General features: G+C 35.9%; 2 protein-coding genes across 2 annotated transcripts in view; one reads left to right on the top strand and one right to left on the bottom strand.

Annotated features, from left to right (window-relative positions):
• Window positions 1-20736, top strand: part of EFCAB14 (EF-hand calcium binding domain 14) — a 26532-nt gene extending 5796 nt beyond the window's left edge. Inside the window, exons 4-11 of the mRNA XM_072997596.2 lie at window positions 1827-1925; window positions 3246-3356; window positions 3933-4034; window positions 4846-5040; window positions 6245-6325; window positions 7345-7453; window positions 14421-14549; window positions 16158-20736. Of these exons, the coding sequence (XP_072853697.2) occupies window positions 1827-1925; window positions 3246-3356; window positions 3933-4034; window positions 4846-5040; window positions 6245-6325; window positions 7345-7453; window positions 14421-14549; window positions 16158-16333 (1002 nt within the window). The 3' untranslated portion in view covers window positions 16334-20736. The remainder of the gene's footprint in view (window positions 1-1826; window positions 1926-3245; window positions 3357-3932; window positions 4035-4845; window positions 5041-6244; window positions 6326-7344; window positions 7454-14420; window positions 14550-16157) is intronic.
• On the bottom strand, window positions 18818-23106 carry TEX38 (testis expressed 38). Its single transcript, XM_020807508.3, has 2 exons — window positions 22973-23106; window positions 18818-21467 (listed from the first exon to the last, which is right to left on the bottom strand). The coding sequence occupies exons 1-2, from the start codon at window positions 22986-22988 to the stop codon at window positions 20968-20970; spliced, it is 516 nt and encodes a 171-aa protein (XP_020663167.3). The 5' UTR covers window positions 22989-23106; the 3' UTR covers window positions 18818-20967.

The raw sequence follows: 23106 nt of genomic DNA, 5'->3' as shown, positions 1-23106 counted from the left end.
CAGGAATCCAAAAGAAAGTATATGTGGTGATGGTTGTCTAGTCTTCTCTTAAATGTCTCCAGTGTTGGAGCGTTCACCACCTCCTGAGGTAATTGGTCCCATTGGTCCCATACTGCTTTAACAGTTTCAAAGTTTTTTCCTGATTTTCAGCTGAAATACAGCTTCCTGTAACTTGAGCCTATTATTATGTGTCCTGCACTCTAGGATGGCCAAGAACAGATCCTGCACCTCTGTGTGAACCTTTCAAGTATTTGAAGAGTGCTATTATATCACCTCCTCAGACTTCTTTTCTTAAGGCTAAACATACTCAATTCTTTCAGTCTTTCCACATAGGGCTTTGTTTCGTCCCCTGATCATCCTTGTTGCCCTCCTCTAAATTTGTTTCAGTTTATTGGCTTTCTTCTTGAAGTGTGGTGTCCAATTATATATAGATACCAGAGACTGTGTGGTTTATGGTCCTCTTTCCTTCATACATTCTAATGAAGCCTATTATTGGGCCTCACTAGAGCTATTTGCTCTGTTCCTGTTATTATGCATAAGCCTTCATCAATCTTTACCTCTCAGTTTGCATCTCCCTCCCCCTTCCACTTCAATTTAAAGTTCTCCTGATGAAGTTTTTCATGCTGTGGCCAAATATATTCTTCCAAGTCCTTGTGAGGTGCAATCTATCACTGCCAACAGGCCATCTGCCAGAAAATGTAGCCCATGGCCCCAAAATCAAAGACCCTTATGTTAATACTGTATGTTCGTGGCCATTGAGATGGATTATTTTCTTTTCCCTTTCTATTCCTCCTCCTGTGGGATGGATGAGGAGACTATAGTAGCTGTCCCACTAAAGGAAGATTTCTGTTTGCCAGCCCGCATAATGGTGTGCTAGTTGTAGAAGCTGTACTTTTCACTTGTTCTGAACTTTTCTGATTAATTGGAAGCAAATTCTTTTCTCTGATAAACCTACATTTTGTATATCTAACAAATTGTAGCTTAGACAAATATGATGACTTATCTGTACTGCAGTAAAGTAGAGATGGGATATTCATATTTCTCTCCCACAGAGACAAAAATAAATACCGTCAACACAGGTAGCTGGTCTGATTGGACCCTTCTCCCCAGAACTGGGCCATCCAGACAGCCCGGTTCTGGGGAGAGGGTCCAATCGGCCCAGCCATCTGTGGTGGTGATGTTCATTTTTGTCTCCCCCAGGAGACAAATAGAATATCCCATCACTAGAGTAAGCTATAGAACATATTGAATTTTCTTTGTATTTAATTTGTGTGGGTTATCATAGGCAGGTGTGTCAGTAGTATATTTTTGTTGTTGCTGCTAAATTCAGATGGAGATGTGCTTAAACTTGTTAAGGATGACATGTCTCTAAAAGCTGCATGATACAGGAAGAGTGAATGTATTGATTTTTTTTGCATACTTAATGCATTTCTGTGGTTGAAATATGTGCAATATCTAATGATAGCTGTTGAAAATCTTTAGCATTAAAAAAGCTGCCAGTTTTTACCTATAGCAAGACATGACTATGTATGATTTTCTGTGAATCTGCAGATAGACTAAGATCAGATTTTTACCATGGAGAGAAAGATCCCAAGGGATAGAGAAATTTCACACAAATTATTGCTAGCTCAAAAAAAATCAAAAATATTAAAGAAAAGTTTGTGTATTGGCTAAAGATGTTTTGTTTGTGTCATTTTAGATGTTACTTAATATGAGTTGTCTTATTTGCATTCCAGTTATTTATCTGGAATGTCTCCTAAGAATGAAGACATATAAAATAAGCTATGACCCTGTTCATTAATGCATTTGCTTGTTTTGGGTTTCAGATATCTTTGCTGATGGGGGCAGTAAATCATCTGAAAGCGAACATTAAATCTGCTTCTGATTTGATTAACCTTCCTGTTACAGTGGAAGATCTTCAGAAAGTATGTACCACATTGAATGTCTTATCTAAAGTCATAACTTTATATGTTTCTACCATTTAGATGTTTTTAGATATACTTATCACTACTTTTCATGACTCATTCTGTTTGCAAACAATATTTATTTCTGTAAAATATTTTTACTGCACCCTTCAACTGTATTCTGAAATGTATCAGGATGTGTAAGTTTGCACTTGCTAAAACTTGAAAAGATGCTTCCCATTTAATGGGAATAGCCCCTGAAAAATGCTGCCTTCTACAGTATCGTAAACCATTTTAAAGTGTATATGCAGGTAGTGCTTGGCTCAATTACATTGCAGTGTCAGAACTTGCAAGCAAGTGGTTGGATTTATTGGATGTGTTTGCTATAGTTCTCCCATGTTTTAGGTAAGTGTTTCCCAACCATGTTCTTGGACTAAAATTCTCAGAAGCCTTCAGCACTAGCTGTCCTGTCTAGGATTTCTGGGAGTTGCAGTCCAAGAACATCTGAAGGCGCAAGGTTCTAAGTAGTGAAGTTAAATGGCAATATGGCTTGGATAGCAGCCAAAATGGATTTATGCTGATCTTCCTAGAAGCCAGTTCCTGGCTCCCAATGAGGTATTTATGTTTCTAAGATTTCATACTTTCCCCCCTTCCTAAAACTGTATCTGTAATCTTTCTAGGAAGGCAGCATCAATATCAAAATCTTTATTGGTTTGTTTGCTTTGGGTAAAATTAATGTAAGCATTTATATCCAGTAACCTGCTCTTCTTTGGCATACACTTCTCACTGTATTGAAGGAAATGAAGAAAACTCAGAAGGTGTATGTATGTGTGGGAGTGTATAATCCAGCCTATAAAGTACCTTCCGGCCTTCCCAGTTGAACAAACAGTATTGCCAAGTTTGCAACTCTAAAATCTCTTTCTTTAGTGGCCTTCAGGTGTTGTTCCTTAAAGGAAACTGTAACACATCTTGCTTTCATATTTGCATTCAGAGTGAAAATGCAATTAACTGTAGCTATACAAGTTGTTTGAACTTCTTATATGTAATTGTGTGCACACAGAGTATAGCTTCTTTTCTTATGCTCTGGTGGTATCTGTGTAGGAAACAGTGTCCTTGGAAGTAATCCTCAGTTGCTTCTGATTATTGTATTCTATATGTGTGTTTAGCACTGGTTAATAGAATGTCTGACTATCAACAAAATTTTTACATAGATATAAGTTGTTTAGGTGCCTTTTCTGTTTAATGCATACAGCTCTTCTTTAGAATTAATGCATTTGAATCTCAAGTATTTAGTCCATCAGTGAGTATTACAATATTATTACTAATGTGTTTTTCCTCCAGAGTGTTGCCACGATAGGTAGCACTGTAACCAGTGTTCATCATGATGTTGAGACGATGCAGGCAGCAATTGAAGAACATAAGAAAACTATAGAAACACTCCAAAATGAAATGGTAAGAATAGGTACAGATTTGATAGAATCACATTGTGTGACAAGTTTGCCTGTACTCATATTTGCTTTGTAATTCGAAGATGGCAAAAAAGTCCTTTTAAATGGTGCCTGTTGTGGAAGTAGTTATTTTTCAGTTATTGTTTCAGAACTCTGCATCTGTTAAACTTCAACTTCTGTGGAGGAGGAAAATGTGAACACTAACAAGCAATTTTAAGCAAGAAATAAATATCCAGTCACTCAGGATTTTCTAATCCCACCTTTCTTCATAAACCCCTTGTGTTGTAAATAAGAAAGCTTAGGACAATAGTAATAAATTGAGCAAGGCAGGTCAATTTGAACCTTTATGATGGTAAGATTTTCTGAGCATGTGCTTAGGGAGAATTACACTACATTGTTGTTTCTTGGCTCCCATCCTGCTACATTTTCCTCTGTGTGAAGCATTTAAATACATTGACATTTAGAGCCAATATACTTGCATCTCTTGAATTTCGTATGGCTTTGATCATCTCCCTAGTTCAGTATTCATGTATGTTTAATTCTTTTATTTGGAATTTAACAGGATGACATTATATTTCAGAGTGAACATGTAGAAGATATTAGAGGAAAGCAACTGCCTTCACTTTCTTCTTCCCCTGTTCCCCAAGTAAATGAGAAGAATCTGACATACAGTTGTAAGCAGGTGATTTGTTTGATGCCTTACAGATCAGTATTACAGTATCATATCTTAAAACAAAGTTTTCTAGTATCACACACCTTGATGTTGCTATTTGGAGCAGAACTGTATTGCATTTGTGCATAGTGCACCTGTCCTGAAGAAAGAAATAATCCAGAGAAGGGGAGTTAAATATCACATCTCAATCTGAAATAAGAAAAGACTGCAATTGATTTGAAATAAGCCCTGCTCTAAATACAATACAATTCTTTAAAAGGTTCTCCTAGCTTTTTTGCTATCTATTCAACCTTGAAATAGTTCTCCTAGCCCCATTTGAACACAAGAAGCTGCCACACCTACTTGTCAAGCTTCTTCACTAGACACACACATTACAGGCTGGTTTACTATAAAATGTAAGCCCTACCCTTCAATATAGTTGCTAAGTGGTTGTAAAACATATCTCATAAAAATACTGTGGCATTTAAGGACAGATAAGTAAAGAAATTATTTTCTTGATGTGTTGGGCTAGAATTGGTGAGCATTTCATATGGAAATTCCTCATGATGATCACAAGGCTATGTTTGTTATCGATGTTGAATCTACTTGCAGGTTTCAGAAAATGAACATGAACATATTTTCTTTTTTCAGTTCTATTCTGGCTCCCATTTCATGACAACTGGAGCAAGTCCAGTTGAACTCAGGGAAGCTTAATTCTGGACAAAACAGTTTTAGGGTAGTGAAATGTTCCTGGAATGACAAAAATAGTTGCACTGATAGTACAAACTGTGTATCCTTAGCTGAGCAATATAATTAAAGGTTTTGTATGTGTCTTAAACAGGAAAGTCAATATCTACATACCTCTATAGAGGAGGTAAACTCTACCCTGATGTTGTACCAGAAACTGAATGATTTGAAATTTTTAAGTTTGGATTTCACTATCAGCAATATAAGCTGGAGAGTTACTTCATTAGAAAATCATATGACTTTACATGTGAATACACTGGAAAAGAGAGAAAACATCACCACTGGTGTGGTAAGTGTCCAAGTGTTTGGGAAATTAATCTTTCAAAGCAGAGATGTGTGCCATGTGCTAGGTAAATTACATACGGCAAACAGTGGGTCAGTACTTGTGAAAACGTTTGTTGCAAAAGGTGCTGCAAGTCACATTTGTCTTGGTAAACTGTAAAATCAAGGGTGGGAACAGTGTGATTTGTCTAGATGTTTGTTGAACTTATAAGTGCCATCATTCATTCATACCACATTTGGAAATCTGTTTGGTTGGCTTCCAGACTTAATAGGGTTTCAAGTGTTTTCGCAATGCATTTTGTTATGCTACAGATGCATGTACTTAAATATGTATAATTCAAGCCAGAAATTGTAATACAGGACTTATACGACTCAACTTCTTTTTATTTTTCATAAGCTTTTGTGTATCTAAACACATTTCTTCAAATGGTCATGTGAGCAGAATAGAAAACTCTTGGTAGTTTAAAATCATAGATAGCAGTTCTAAGTTGTCAACAGTTTAAAACTAGATATTTAATAGACAATAGGAATTTATAAATTCTATCACAATGGTGGTGATTAGGTTTGATGGGATTACAAAGGTTTAGATAATTAGATTAGAATATATGAAACCCTTGTTAAGGCCTAAAGAGAGCATGCTCAACTTTCTGATGCATTCCTGCTCAGTAGCCTCTCCTTGGAATCTGCCCCTGAAGTATTATTTGTTCAAATACTGTAGCACTGAGACCCGAAAAGAGTGTTGAGGAAGGATGAAGTGTTTCCCTGCTGGTTTCTGTATATTTCTATTCTTGATGTCTGCTTTATGTTCATTTACTCTGTTATGTACAGCTTGGCTTTTTCGTCTTATACATAATACAGTAGGGCATTGCTGACAAAAGATGGCATAAATCATATTAGACGAGGAGCAAATGCATGAGCCCCTCGTATTATGAATTATGTTGTTTGGTCCTCTGATGGTGTTTTCTATTTAAATATATGGACAAAGCTGGGTTTGTTTCTTTTATCAGTGCCTCTGGTTGACAGTCAATATGAGTTAGAATTCTCTTTAGATTGGGTCGCTGTCTGTATACCAGAATAAGTTGCCCACCTAGGCTTGCTAGAGATTTGTCATTAGCTCAAATAGGCTGGAGGTCTCTGATGTGCTTGAGTGGTTTCAACTGAGAACTGTCTGCCACTACTAGTAAACTTTATACATGTACTGTCATTCACAGGTGAGTGATGTGGCTACCTCAGCAAATGTAGAACATGAAGCAAAGAATGAAACTGCTGCTGAAATTGTAGAAAATATTGAGGTAATTTGAGGGGAAAGGACCCATGACATTTTTGGTCAACATGCTGAGTACTTTGCAATTTTCTCCATTCTTCTTCTCCTTCTCCTTCTCCATTCTTCTTCTTTGTTCTCCTCCTCCTCTTTCCTCCTCCTCCTCCTTCAGAATGTTGGCATCTTAAATGCTGACATGGTGAATAAGTTCCCTATAAACATTGTTTATTGTTTGCTGTTTTCAAACAATAAACACAGGCACAATGAGGTATTTTAATTTACAATTTTAAAAAAAATTGGAGAGTAAGATAACTAGAATAGTTGGGACTCACATTCTTAAAGTATGCAGTCTCTGGGTGTAGTTTGTCAGTATAGCTTCCTGAATAACATGAAAATGCAGTAATGCTGGGAAATGTTAAAGGCAGCAGGAAAAGAGGAAGACCAAACATGAGGTAGGCTCTAGAAATACCATATTTTTCCATTTATAACACCATGCCCCCCACTTTTCTAACCCCAAAATTAAGAAAAGGTAGCTTTGAGTATTCAGCTTCTGGGCTCAGAATGTCAGACATTATGTCTGAGCCTACAGGTTCCACCTCCAATGAGGTGTGTTCCAGTTGGTTCAGCATCAGCTGACATCAGTTCCATTATGCTTGTGATTGGAGGAAGCTAAGTCTCCTGACTGTAGGAAGCTAAACCTTGTGGCTGAAGGAAGCCTGTTTGCAGAGACAAGGTACGGTCCGTTTTGTTCTCTCCTCAGATACAGTTTTTGTGTGTGGATAGCCTAAAACAGCTCAACATCTTCTCATGATGGGTTTAGCAGCATTTGAGTTTTGATTATATTTGCAACTTTCTCTTTTTTTCATATTTACCTTGCATAATCGGCCAACATCTTAGTAACAGCAGTAGTCCCATACAACAAGTTAATAATATATAAAATAACATTATTTGACTTCTGAATTTGTAGTATATTAAGAGCTTATTGTTACAGCCAGCAGTGAATTAAGCAAGATTTGTTTATTCTTTTTTAAAATGTTGATATTTGTACAGAAAATAGAAGATGTAGAGTCTCAGGTATCCAAATTAAGAGAGAAGCTGCAACAGATCAGTCGTCTGTCAGTCAAATCAGAAAATGACCCATTGGAATCAATGAAAAAAGGTGAACATTCCATACCATTATAGTTTTATTTAGTATTACATTACAATGGTCTTTCACTTTTGCTACATTAATTTTCATTCTTCTCCTGTAACAGTGATTTTGTTTAATACTGCAGTTGCACTATAGTGTCAGAATGTATAAGAATATATTTTGTTGTTGACTTCACATTTGATCTAAGCCTTAAATTTCATCCTTGAGTATTTGTCTCCAAGGAGATAAATAGCAATTTAAAAGCTCTTAAAATGTGTAGTCTAGAATTTATTAGTAGGGCAACATTCTTAATAGGATGGTGTGAATTTGATTTCCTGTTTGCTTATATTCTTAGGAAAAAAATTCATAATTTTTATTGAGTACAATTTTCTTTTTAGTTCAATATTTTCTGAAAGAGTATGATAGTGCAAGTTAGAATTGTAGTACAATACTGTCATATTGCTTACACAGTCTATCAGCACATTATCTTTCTTTACACATCTACTAGTTCATAGTTTAACATACTTGATTAATTCTTTTACATCCCAGCAATCCAAATTACTTCCCATTTTACATTCTTCTTTTCTTAAGCTAATTCCATATGTTAATAATGGTTGCCAGGTTTTCATAAATTTATCTTGCTTTATTTCCCCTCTATATATTTTAATTTGATTGGTCAACTTTTCCATTTATACATTTGCCAAATTCTGTTCCCAGTTTTTGTACTGAAAGATCTTGAACATGTCTTGAGTTTTGTGCAATTTCAGATCTTTCTTTCTTGCTACACAATGATATGCAATTAAGGTAAAGGTTCCCCTTGACATTTAGTCCAGTTGTGTCCGACTCTAGTGGTACTCATCCAGGCCATGGAGCCAGTGTTTGTCTGTAGACAGTTTCCGTGGTCACATGGCCGCGCAACTAGGCACGGAATGCCGTTACATTCCCACCATGGTGGTACCTATTTATCTACTTGCATTTACATGCTTTTGAACTGCTAGGTTGGCAGGAGCTGGGACAAGCGATGGGAGCTCCCTCCATTGCGTGGATTCGATCTTAGAACTGCTGGTCTTCTGACCTTGCAGCACCACCACGTCAATATGCAATTAGATCTTTATTAAATAATGTTTCATTTCCATCCTTAAATATTGAAAATAATAATAAAGCTTCATTTTTAATTGTTTTTTTTTTATTCAACAGTGTTTCTATGCATTTAATTATTTCCCACCAATATGCTTCCACTTTGGGGCAAGAGATCCACATGTATTCTAGTGTGCCTTTATTTCCACAGTTTCTCTAGCACCTGCCTGAGATTTCTCCATTAATTTTGTGTAATTTTGTGGGGTGCCAATACCATATATGAACTACCTTCAAAACCATTTCTTTCATTTTAACTGATATTGATTTTTATAGATATGTGGTCCATATTTCCATCCATTTTTTCTCTGATATATTGATATTTAAATTTGTTTTCTGTCATTTTAGATCTCATAACCCTGGGAAATGCTTTCTCAACCAAATGTTTATATATTATTGAAGTTATTCTCTTCCTTTTATTTCGATCTTTTTCTATACTATATTGTTCTAGTTCCGTCAGCATTCTTATAGGTCCAGAACTGTGGTATAAATGAATTGAAAAATTTCTTACCTGTCTTAATTGTAGCCAATTAGTTTTTATTTCCTTTGTTTTGTCCTCTGTCTAATTGTTATTGTTATTGGTTACCTTGCATCAAATAGGTCTTTCATTCTATAAATTCCAATTCTATTCCAATTTCTGAATTGTACATATTTCTTGATTTAAATTTCAGATAATTCAGCAAGGAGCATAGAGAGGATATAGGCAGAGCAAATAATCTCATGTATTTACACCATATTTTCAATGCCTCCCATGTGTAAGGATTTTGTACTTGCTCTTTCCTTCTAGTTTGTTCCATTATGTAAATACAAGTGTTAATTACACCAATATCCTCATCTCTTTCCATTTCAATCCAATCTGGGATTTCTTCTGTCCGTATAAACTTTATTAAATTTATACATTTATTACATTACATTTTATATTATGTAAACCAGTGGTCCCGAACCTTGGGCTTCCAGATGTTCTTGGACTACAACTTCCAGAAGCCTTCACCACTACCTCTGTTGGCCAGAATTTCTGGGATTTGAAGTCCAAAAATATCTGGAGCCCCAAGGTTGGGGACCACTGATGTAAACCACCCAGAGTAGACACGTTCTAGATGGGCGGTAAATAAATAAATGAATGAATGAATGAATGAATGAATGAATGAATGAATGAATGAATGAATGAATAAATGAATAAATAAATAAATAAATAAATAAATAAATAAATAAATAAATAAATAAATAAATAAATAAAATAAAATATTACTAGAGTAATTTGAAACACTTCATAATACTTTATTAATTGTGATATCCTTAGCCCTCCCTTTATGCTCTGACCATATTTAACACTGCTTATGAACCTTAGCTTTTCCCCCTTTCCACCAATAAACCTTTCCAGGTTTTTTTGCCATAATTTAATTTTTTAAATTTCAGGTTGTAGTGGTATATTTTGAAATAAAAATAAACATTTTGGTTATATATGTGCTTTAACTAATGGTATTCTCCCTAGCAATGATATATTCAATTCAGTCCAACTTCTGATTTTTTCTTTTACTGATTTGAATAATTTTTTGTAATTTCTATTTAATAACTGGTTTATACTTTTTGTTATCCAAATTCCCAAATATTTGAAACTTGAATAGCATAAATCCAGATTTGACTTCTTTTTTAATTTCCCTTTGTTCTGCTATAGAGATATTTATACATAACAATTTGGATTTTTGATAGTTGATTTTTAGTCCCTTATCATAACAATGTTCTTATAATATTTGTTTTAGTGATTCTATGCTTTTTATTGGATTCTCCAGAAATAGAAGCATGTAATCTGTGTAAAAGTTTATTTTATGTTTTCTATTTTTAAACACCAAGCCTTTCATATTTTCATTTTCTCTTATTTGTGCAAGGTGGTTCTATTGCTTTTGCAAATTTAATTGGAGATAATGAGTCTCCTTGCCTCTTTCCTTTAAATAGAGTAAATTTATCTGATTCTATTCCGTTAATGAGTGCTTTAGCTTCCGCCTCTATATATAGATTCTTTAAGACATTAATACATTTTTGCCCACATTTATTTTTTCTAATAATTCAAACATATAATGCCATTCTACATGATCAAAGGCCTTAAGCGTGTCTGAGAGTATTGCTAATTTCTCTTCTTCTTTATTTGCTATATTTATGACATTCAGAACTCTGCGGATGGCATCCTGCATCTGCCTTCCTGGCATAAACCCATGTTGAATGTATTTAGTGAGAAAACTATTAATTCTCTGTGCCAATATTGAGGAAAAAATCTTTTTGTCTTGGTTTTGTAATGTTACTGATGAGGGGAGTACTGGGTCCTTTTCTGGTTTTAATATAGTTATTATCCTAGCTGTTCTCCATGATTTTGTTATTTTTTCACCTTCCAGTATTAAATTAAACAATTTTAACAAATCCCCTATCATGTTATCTTCCCAAAATTTATAAAATTCTGCTGTAAACCCATCACAACCTGATGATTTACCCTTTTTAATATTTTTAATAACTGATTTTATTTCCATTTTTGTTGTTGTTGAATTCAGTAGTTCTTATGATTTACTATAATTTAGACATTTCTTAATATGGTATTTGTATCTGGTGTTAATTCTGGCTCATACTCCATAAATGTTGTTACTATTTGTTATTGTGAAGTTACTATTGTTTCTTCCTTTGTTTTGACAGAGACAGTTGCCGTCTTTATTGCTTTATTTTTACTACATATGATAACAGAACTCTTATTCCCATGCTCATAACAATTTCTCTTTAGATAATTCATAGCTGCCTGGGTCTTACTTGTTTCTGGTGCCTCTAATTCAGTTCTGGCTCTTGTTAGTTCATTACAAACCTTGTTTGATCCAGATTTGTTATGCTGCTCTATTAGATTTTTTATTTTATTTTCCACTTTTTCTTGTAAACTATTCCTTTTTCTAATCTAGAACTTTCCATAATAAACTCTCCTCGTAAGACTTCTTTTAGAGTATCCGACAATAATGCAGGTTTCATTCCTTCTTTATCATTTGTTTCATAAAACATCTTTATATTTTCCTTTATTTTTCTAATATTTTCTGTATTTAAACATATATTAGAACTTAATTTTCAGATTCTAGGGGTTTTTTGTACTTTATTTTTGAACTTCTATTGGTGCATGATCAGAGGTCATGATAGGAGCAAACTGTATAGTCACTATATGGGATACCAAATTTTCTAAAATAAAAATATGATCTAGTCTTGAATACGTGGCATATTTTTTTTGAAAAGAATGTATAATCTTTCATTTTACAATTTAAATATCTCCATCCATCTATGGATGGACGTGGTGGCGCTGCGGATTAAACTGCAGAAGCCTCTGTGCTGCAAGGTCAGAAGATCAAGCAGTCGTAAGATCGAATCCATGCGATGGAGTGAGCTCCCATTGCTTGTCCCAGCTCCTGCCGACCTAGCAGTTTGAAAGCATGTAAATGCGAGTAGATAAATAGGTACCACCTTGGTGGGAAGGTAACGGCATTCTGGGTCTAGTCGTGCTGGCCATGTGACCACGGAAACTCTTCGGACAAAACGCTTTATTGCTTGGAAATGGAGATGAGCACTGCGCTCTGGAGTTGGACACGACTGGACTAAATGTCAAGGGCAACCTTTATCTTTACTTTATCCATCTATTAAGCCAACTTTTTAAACTAATTTTCTTATTTTTATTCTATCCCTTGACACCTTTCTTTCTTTTTTTTTTTGATGTTGTATCCAACTTTTATCTTAAAATGCAATTTGTATCCCCTCCCAAAATAATAACACCCCATGCAAAAAAATTTTTCCTCCCTCAACAGTTTTTGCATACATTTTGCTTGCCCTATATTAGGGGCATAATAAGAACCTAAAATCAGCAATTTATTTTCTAACTTTTCTTTCAGTAGAATATATCTTTCCTCATGATCTCGTAATTGGTCCGTCACTTCAAATTGTAAATTCTTCCTATGGATTATAGCCACTCCTCTCAATTTAGTTGTCCAATTTGCAATATACTGATCTCCTAGCATCGGGTGCTTAATGATACCTTTTTTTGCTTTTTTGATGTGTTTCCTGTAAAAACAACATCTACCCCCAGTTTTTGAATAGTTTTCATAACTCTGTACCTTTTAACTGTTGAGCCGTGACCATTTGTGTTACGTATAAGATAATATAGTGGTGCCTCGACATATGAACGTCCCATCCAGACTTACGACCATTTCGAGTTATGACCAACTCCATCCGCAAACTTTTGTTTCGACTTGTGGCCGGAGCTTTCAGTTACAAACACAAAAAAGGCAGGAAATTCAGATTGCTAACTGCCATACCAAATAATCGGTTTAAAAGGAAAACCCCATATATATTTAATTTTCCTCTCCTGTAGAATTCTTGTGTACTGTCACCATTGTTTACATCTCTCTACTGTCTCTGGTGCAAGATCCTGGTACAGTTCCACTTTTTGCTCTTCAAATGCCATTTTTTAATGTTATTCAAAGCATGGAATATGTCGGCTTTCACTGCATACGAAGCAAATCCCACAATTATATCTCTCTTTCTTGATTGTTATTTTGGTCCAATTCGATGGATACAGTCCACATTTCTATCTTTTATCTCTATGTTGGGGCAAAGTTCCCGAATTCAGTTCAAAACTATTTGTTTCAAGTCACTGTCCTTCTCACTCTCATTTTCTTTAAAAAAAAAACCTCAGATGAATGTTCTGATGTCTTTGTTTATTCTCTTGCTAAACCACTCTGTCCTTTAATTGTCCCATCTCTTTTTCCAACTCAGCATTTCTAGATTGTAGATTTTGTGCCAACTCGAAAGCAACGTCAGCAGTTTGTTCTACCTTACTGATGCTCGCTTTAACCTCCAAAAGGGTTTGTTTTAGGGGTGAGATAAGACTTTTCATATCATTCTGTAAGTCCTTAATTGTTTTATAAGCAGCTTCATCTCATCATTTGCTCCATTAGCTTTTTTCCGCCCTTTCCCTTTTTTCTTACCACACTCCTCCACTTTACTCTCAGACTCCTCCGATGTCTCAGTCAGACCTCTTTTGTACTCTTCATCAGAGGTGGCTCGGCTTATTTTTTCCTGGCGTCTTCTTTGGCTTTCCCGTATCTATTCAATTCAAAGTGTTTTCTTTCTCAATTTACAAACTTTCACATATATTTCCTGGGCTTAAAACAGATTTGATCTTCTATGCTGCCATTTTCATCCGCAGCAAACCACACCCCCTGCTTATATTCTTAGGATGAGCCATTAGTCACTTTGCATTTGAACTCCTTTGAATGTTTGGATAGCTGTTTATAACATTCTTGCTATGAATTGATGGGGGGGAAACAGTGGTAGCATAGACCTTTCCCAAGCTTCCAGTGAATGGTTGGTATAAATATGACTTTAGCTTGTATTTTGGTATAGATACATCCCTACCAAATCATTTCAGGAAATATGCTGAAACATGATGGAAGATTTTCTGTCTGATGTATTAAAGCATGTACATATGTATTTGTCAATTAGATATCTGGATTGTGGTGTCTGGATAGCTCAGTGGTTTGGGTATCTGGCTACAGTGCCAGAGGTTGGGACTTCAGTTTACTACTGTTCAGCCCAGACAGAGCAAACTGCACAGTCCCAAATGCTCCCAGAAAAGGGGAATGATAAACCACTTCTGGATATTCTCTGCCTAGAAAACCTGAACAGGGTCCATATAAGTTAGAATTGACTTGACAGCACATGATTCAAAGTATCCTGTTCCACTGCATACCATTAAGATGCAGTCCCCTTTGTAAAGTGCAGTTATTTTCCAACTGCTACTGCTAGTATCAGAAAAGAAAGCTAAAACTGCTGTAAATTTTCTTGATGGCAGGAAAGCTCCAAAGCACCACATCAGAGCCTACAAAACATCCAAGAGTGTCTTCAAGATCAGTTGGCAACAGTTATATGGGAAATAGACACCCAAGGGGCTTGTCTTTACCTGGAATATCCAACATTGAAGGTAATCCTGTATCTTTTTGTTAGTAGTAAATAATTATTTTCCCTGATGCTAAGAGAAATAACACTTCAGAGGCAGCTAGAACCAAAGAGAGCTGAGTTAATAGGGGATGGATTGTCTGCAGAGCATTCGCTTCCTAAACTTAAATGAGGGCTCCAGCAGGTGATTTTTCAAAGAACAAAGACAATCAGGAATTGATACTTCGGCATCCAGCTACCCAACACAGTAAACACAGCCCTTGAAGTTGTGCCTGTCTTTTGGACAATATAACTAGCATCTTGTGACGGGACTCTTTGGATTGAAACTGCAGAGGATAGCAGTTCCCATACCTTGCTCCTGACATATTGCTTCTTCACTCCTGAACTACTGTTTGGCATGTGGAGGGCTTCTGCCTATGCACAACAGTAGCTTACATCAGTTTGATGCTTGTCTGGATAGGAGCATCATGGCACAGTGGTTAAATAGCTATACTGCAGTCAAAACTGTGCTCACGACATGGGATTCAATCCCAGGTAGCCAGCTCAAGGTTGACTCGGCCTTCTATCCTTCTGAGGTTGGTAAAATAAGTACCCAGCTTGCTGGGGCGGGGGGCAATGTGTAGCCTGCATAATTAATTGTAAACTGCCCAGAGAGTGCTATGGGGTGGGATATAAGCCACCCACTTTCCACCTTCTTTCTTTCTTTTTTTCTTTTTTACTCCAGAACAAATAATCACTGGCTTCTGGTTCAGCCTGGCATGCGTTTTATTGACGTTTAGTCATAAACACTGCCATGTTTGTAAAGCTGCTTCAGGTCTCTTTGTTTTCATAAATTATTGATCTTTTATTTGTTTTATTGAGCTGAGAATGAATGTCTGTGTTCCATTCCTGTCTCCTCTATCCTTTCCTTGCATGAGGCACAAACATTTGTATTGTGCTTTGTTAGAATCAGTTACCCACTACATTTTAATCTCATTTTACTAACCAGGATATGAAACCAGATCCTGTTTCTGGATAGTAAGCTAAAATTAAATCACAGTATTACTCATGATTCAGATTTATCAGGATGCTGCAGCTTAAACAAGCCATGATAGAATACCACTACACAAGGAATTTGGGGTATTATATTAAGGATATTACAAGAAGCCAGGATTCTTTAGAATGAGCCAGTGTGCTGATGCATGCAGCTTGTTCATTCCCACTTGGATCCTTATCTAATAAGAGAATGGCATATGACTCTGGCTTGTTAAGGGAGAGACAGGTCAGAGTTCATGGTTTGCACATCATGCTAAACAAAGAAAGAATGGAGGGTTCATAATTTGTTTAGCTATTTGTGCTATTAGATTATGGAACTTGCATTGGAACTCCAGATTAATATGATGTGCATGTTGTGTTGCTCTGATAATAAGCTACTGTTGCGGATGTGCTCAGATACAGGAACTCTGAGAACTGCACAGAATTCATATGTAGCCCTGCCTAGAAATACCTGATATGTCTGGTGGTCTTTCATCCAAGTAATAAAAAGGACTGACTCTCTGTATTTCCAAAATTGGATATGGTCAGTTGTGTTCAGTGTGGTATGGCAGCATGAATTTATTTATTTTTTCTTTAAACCATGTTTTCCTTATTGCAGACCTTCAGAATTTGTTCAGGGCTGCCAATCAAGGCACTGATGGCAAGCTGTCTTATGAAGACCTGCGAAATCTGGTTGGTTTTACATGGAATGATTCACAGAACTTCAAGGAATTTGACGCAGATGGGGATGAGAAGTATTCTCTCCCAGAACTGAGGACAGCACTTGGTGTATAGTATCCCTACCTAAATACAGTATTGAATGACTTACAGTAGCTACAACTATCACAACAAGAAACTTGATAAGTAAAAGCTACATCCAGCACTTTCCCCAGTGATGTACTAATCTTTGCAGCTAACATCGTGTACTTGTTGACACCTTTTAAATTTTGTGTTCTTTAGAAAATACTCAAAAGCTTTTATATTTTTATCTGTAACTTAAGAGATGTTGATTCCTGAAAAGATTTTCACCTCTGAATCTGAAATGCAGAGATAATTAGACACAATGAGGTCCTTTCGACCCAAACAAGGCAATTGGTTGCCAAAGATTTGCTGCATTCCTTTCCTTTCCATTTTCATAGAACTGAGGTGCATCTAATTTTCTCTGACTCAGAGCCAGAGGATGATACCCTGCCATCACGTTTCACAACTGTGGGGGTAATTATTCTTGCATTGAAATAATATATTCATAGCAGGATAGGGTAACTGCACCTTAAACTATGCTAAGAATTTAGCTCAATGTGTTATTTCCCTTATAAGGGAAGCGCTTGTTTTCAAATTAGAATATGTGTGTAAATATTGAGAAAAATTATTTTATATTTCAGATCTGCCTTAAATTAGCTGCACTTTAGAATAAAAACATAAAAGAATCTGACTTTGTGGGATAAGACTCATCTACTTGCAAATATTTAAAATAAAACTATCTGGGTCGTCTTTGCATAGTAATTAATAAATATTCAATATGCATTAGGGAATATTTGAGGCTGAGCAGGTATATCTTTTTTCTAGGAATTATCCTTCTACATAACATACTTTCAATAGTGGCCTGGGAAAATGCAGTTGTCAAATATTCAGAATATGAATTCTGGGGACGGACTGTAAAGAGGACTTCTACTCTTAATGCTTCTGATTTTTAAAAAATCAAATTTATATTATACTCTCAACATGTTATAGAAGTAATTAGTTATTTCCTTTAAAAATAATATAGATTTTGTCTGATGTTGTATTGTTAGAGAAAATAATAGTTGATAAAAAAACACTTCAATAAGCTAGATATTCACTGCGGCATTTCTCCTTTATTTTGGCTCACTGAAAAAAATAAACTTCACCACCTTAATTGGGTATCTCACAGGATCAGAAGTAGTGTGACAGTCATTACTTTTATTCTAGTTTAGAGCTTCTTCCTTTATTTGTGTCAGGAACAAGTGAGGGGTGACCAAATTCCATGTTATGTGCATCTTTGCATTTGCACTTCGTAGTGTGATTTTTTTTCCCCCTATGGCAGCTGTAGCAGTAGTCTTGGGACTTGTAATGTGCAGCCTGGCCATCATTTATACATTATTGACATGTTATGCTATTGTTTGTTTTTACCATTAGAAATTCTTGATATGTTAACCTACTGTATGTTTATGCCATTAGAAAAAACAGGCAGAGATGAATGTTGATATTTGAGTTTTTTTTAAAGTAAATGTCAGTGTTTATTCTCTAGATATTGACTTGAGAACAAAATCCAACATGCTTTAAATATTGTGTCTCTAAATCTGAAGTGACATTAGCAGTTTTCAAGAACATTTTACAAAGCCATCAGCTTTCCCCCAGGTTTTAGTTTAATAAGTTAAATTTGTAATAAAGTCGCACCCAACAAAAGGGTGACCTTTTAGACCTTTGAATGTGATTGACATGGATCATGACAGCAGTTGCTGTCAGAATGCCAGCATGTCAGGAGTAAATAACTTGAAATAAATAGAACAGACTCCTCCAAAAATATTTAATGAGAAGCCTTGAAAAACCATTTCCATCATAGGTTGCTTCAGGATTTTTCTCTTTTACTTGTTTCCTAACATGAGTATGTTGACTTTGTCCAGCAGTTAAAAGAGTTCAGACAAGTTTCTATCACTTTCATATACTTTCTGTATAAAATTATAGACCAAATAAAGCAATAAAATATACTAGTATTTATTTGTTCTAATATAATGATTGTATGCCAAAAATTTAAAGTATTTTTGGAAAGTTGGTTTGCTAGCATTAGTTTATATAGCAGAGAGCTCATGTCTAATCCTGCTGCTAACCTACTGACTTAAAGCACTTTCTGGTTTATTTTGAGACTTATTTCTACTGTAGAAACATTTAGTTGTCAAAAAAAGAAACATTTATTTTTAAAAACAGTGTGACTCATGGCTAATTCAGATGCTCAGCTACTGAGATTGTATTTCTGAAGCTTTACTGTACTACCTTAGTAGTAATGGAGGTCTCAATCCTAATTCAATAGTGACTGCAGTAGCAAGTCCAGGAAGGAACTTTATTGGCTGTCTGAATTCCTTTCCACACCAAGTATTTCTTAGCTTCTCCATGACATAGAAAGGTGGAAATGTTACAAGCATGTAGGATATCTGAAATGTTCAGGTGCTAAATAATTGTAGACTTAAATGTTCAGCATTTCACATGGTCTGTGGCCCTCTAATTCTGGCATTGAAGTTAGCCGTCATATAACAAACTGTGTGGTGGTCCACTTTATGTTATTGACAGTAATTTGGTTTTCATAGTCCCTTTGCTGTTCCTGTGGAGTGTCTTACATGTTTACATGTTATTCTGATAGCAGTTGTGTATGAGGAACACCCAAGGGATTGTGGCAGCCACTAACAATTGGCCCATATTATACACTCTAGTAGCTTCAGTTTCAGAGCAGGTGAATAGGCTGCTGCTTGTGATTTTACATTAGTAAAAGGGAACATGCAACTGAATGCTGTGTAGTGAATCAGCAGTAGTGGCATAGCCAGTGTAGCAAATTCAGCCTTATATAGGAGAGCTGTAGTATCTTACAACTCCCTGTGACTTTTTCTTTACTTAGGAAAAAAGTCTGTTCTATTTGGAACTACTCGGGGATGACAAGTTTCCTCTCTTTCTCCCCTACAAATAGCAGTTAAGAGATAGTGAAAACATGTCATTAGTGCTGGTGATGTAAGCTGTCTGTATTTTAGAATTGCATCTCAACTCATTCTGTACCATTGGTTTTGTGAGCTAGGACTGCAGGAAGATTTGGTCCAGCAACATTGGTGTGGCACAGTGGCCCATCACAGTTGCCCATCTTCTCTCCTACTGTGGTCCCAGTCTGGATCCAGCCACCCTTCTTCCTTTACTGTTAAAAAAATACATGATGTTTTTGACAAACAACACATCATGTATTTACTATACCAAGTAATTTAACCCTCACATACTTTCGTAAGTTAATGTTTCATCACTCACATTTTGGGGTTAGCTTTTCAGATCTGAACCATACCTGAGCAATAAAGTACTCCCCAATGGTTGGTAACAGGAAAATTAGCCAGGCCACTGATTTAAGCCAATTGTCCTGTCACCTTTTAGCATCACTGGCATTTTGATGTTGTATTCTGTAATAGGGAAGACAGGTCAGACCATCCTTCTCCAATCCTCTGATGTTTTGGCATAAATATTATCATCTCTGATCATTGGCCATGTTGGTCTGTGCTAAGGAAGGTGTTGCCCAAAACACTTGTAGAGTACTAGGTTAGGAACTGGTTAGTGCTTTCAGTACTGCTGGTGAATTAAAATTGTCCTTGAGAGAATTTTAAGTTTGTATGTCAATGTTTTCGGAATGTTTTAATTAGTATGATAATCTGTAAAAACTGTAGTTAACCTATGTTAAAATCAGGAATACAATAGTTCAGAATCAACAGGGAGAGTGTAACATATTAACAGCAAATTTACTTGTGGTAAAAAATGATATATTTTTTCAAAGCATGAGTGACTTGAATACATGCCTTTTTGTTCGGGGTGATTCTGTTGGAAAGGTTTGATATAAACACAACTTGACAGAAGTAGAAGTGGAGAAAATTCCCTTTTTTAGAATGATGAACCAGTAAGCTTCAAGAAAGAACTAAATTTTAATATGGGTTTCAAGATAGTGTATTAAAGCCTCCATCTTTTGCTTTGGAGGAGGTGTAGTTGCCTATACTTTTGCTGATAATGACATTTGTGAAGTAGCAACTGTGCAACTATCCTATTTTGTAAAACAAACAAACAAGCTAGTAAAAGTTGAGCTCTTTTGAACATGCATCTCCAGAGAAAAAAAATGCAACTCCTTTGTTTTACTGCCTTAGGAGAAATTATTCCAAGTATGCTGGGTTTCGGTCCTTGGCATAGGAATGCTTACAGAATTATTGGCTGTGAATCTTGGTTTTCATCTATTGTCAATTTGTTTTAAAATTTACTGTCCTTTATTTAAGCTGACCTTCAATACAAAATAGCTGAAATGTATAGAAAGATAAAACAGATTGGACATCTTTTAGAAATGTATAAAAGTTTGTATGAAGTGGGTTAAAGCAGTTTATAGCAACTGAGTTTTGCACCTATCCTGCACTGCGAATGTTAAATGTAAATAAAACACTTTATATGGGGTGTAACTATTTTTATTTCAGAGTGGATTTTTATAGCTAGAAAATAGTTTGCAGCAGAAGCTGAACTATTTGTCCTCCATTGGCTGGTCTTCAAAACTTGCAACTTGACAGCATTTTAAATTCTGTATTTTTAATCCTATGATGCACACAATTGGACAGATCAGCAAGTAGCAAATTTACTTTCGAGAATGTCTTTGCTTCCCCAGTTTCATCTTACTCTGTCCATTAAATTTGCTGTTAAGAAGAGATGCTGCTACCAATATTGAATGGCCCATTTTTCAACGTGACAGATTTCACAATTGAAATGTATGGTGTGCTTCTGACTGGAATTTTAGAGCATGGATAAGATGCTGAATGCTCAAGCAGTGGTGGCAGGTGAGAGAGAACACAAGCACAAGGTACTTCTTGAAACACTGGTTTGCATGGGTCTGGGTCTGGAATTGAAGGAATGGAACAACCATTACTATTTGCCATGGTCTCATTGGATCGGGAACTGTCATGTAGCTTTGGGATGCTATCGAATGCAAGATTGTATACTTCCACTTTTGCTCCAGGCTGGGTTTTCTTAGCTGTGTGATCCAGTGCACGCTGGAAATATGTTTCAGCTTTTAACTGTTTCACCCAGGCTCTTGCACGTCGTTTCCCATGGATTCGTTTTCTCCAATGAAAAAGTAGCATGCAACCAAATACCAGGACATACCAAAGTCCTAGACATCCAAAATAGGTGGGCAGTAAATCTGCAAATAAGAGTTAACATTTTAGTAGAAGTTCTACAACTGCTACGTTTCACTGAAGTCAAAATCTGAGTATATGCTGTGCAGTGTTTTGCATTTTTAATTTTTTAAAAATGGGTGTTCTCATTCACTGTCACTGAGTCCTATTTTTAAGGGGAAAAAACTCACCTGGAAGAGGAGAGAAGCAGGAAGACTGTGAGTTGCCTCCTGAATCCAAAATGACTCTCCAGATAATTTTTATATTTCAAAAATTTAATATTAGGACAATCATCTTTTCAAACAGAGCTATTCTATTCAAATTATTCAAAGAGCAACATGGAATAAAAATTTTAATAGCACTTAATAGGGTTAGTGGGCAACATTCAGCCAAAGCTGTGTACAGGGCTTCCTGGACACTGCAGCCACCTGAACTTCCAGGTATGATATTGTATCAAGAAACATCTTGAAGCTGTGAAACAGATTCCTCAGAGGAAGCTCACCCAGCCAGAACAGGCCTGAAATTTCTTGCCCATTCACAAACAGCGATTCCACTTTCTCCAGTACTAGGGGCAGTATGCCTTTATACATGAGATGTGCAGGAATACCGGTGGGAGTGCTCTGAGCAGAACTGTAGACTGGATAGGCTTTTAATCTGCTCCAACATAGCTATTAGGTTCTTGCATACAGTTAATTAGTGCACCTTAATAAATGTTCAAGACTACAAAAATTCTAGATTGTGATCCAAAAGGGAGATATGCACGAGCAGTGCTCTGGTGTGGAGTTTTTCATGATGATGCTACACAGGCACAATCCCTGCTGCAGAAGGAAACACCATTCTTATCACAAACCTAGTACTTTATTAGTTAAGAAGTTAAGCAATAACTCAACTCCATCTCCAGTATCATCTTAACCTGTTACAACAGCATTCAAAACAATATGCACATTCTGTGCTAGACCTAGCAGTGCAAAATCAATGTTGAAAGGATTTTTTTATCTTGTAATAGAATATGTGATAGAAAAGTGGTTGTCAACATAGCATGAATCCTGTTACTGGAGCAATGTCCAAAGTGAGAGTTTGTCATGCATATGAACTGCTTAAATGTATTTGTGGCCAAATATATATATTTATATCCATATTATTCCCATCCACTTCATTAACACATTCATGTTATAATATGTAAAGCTGAAATGGACAGTTCATTAACAGATATTCACAAGTAACTGGAATGGAAGGCCTCTGATTATGAAGAGCCTTTAAATATAAAAATAAATAACAGAATAATTCACATTTTGGGGGTTAAAGCTATGGGACAATCTGAAAGCTGACATAAGTTAGGACCTCAAGATGTCCTGATTCAGACATTTCAGGTATTATTGAACAGCAATTCTCCTCCTTCTCTAACAGGCATGCTAGCTAAGATCATTTGGTGTTTTGGTTCAATAATATTTGGAGAGTCACAAACCCTATTCTTGATCTGCATAATTTTTTAATAAAAACACTAATAATTTGGAAAGAAAATGTTCCTTACCACTGGATATAGTCATTACTTCTTCATATACTCTTTGAAACTTATCAAGTGGATGCCTTCACAAGATCAGTTCACTTTCTTGTTTTGCAGAGGAAGTAGAGCTAAACTAAAAAGCTCTGTGGTTGACGCTACCA

This window comes from Pogona vitticeps, chromosome 4 (assembly GCF_051106095.1).
Source record: "Pogona vitticeps strain Pit_001003342236 chromosome 4, PviZW2.1, whole genome shotgun sequence".
Classification (NCBI taxonomy): Eukaryota; Metazoa; Chordata; class Lepidosauria; order Squamata; family Agamidae; genus Pogona; species Pogona vitticeps.
The sequence above is the reverse complement of the archived record's forward strand: the minus strand, read 5'-3'. Positions and strand labels throughout refer to the sequence as shown.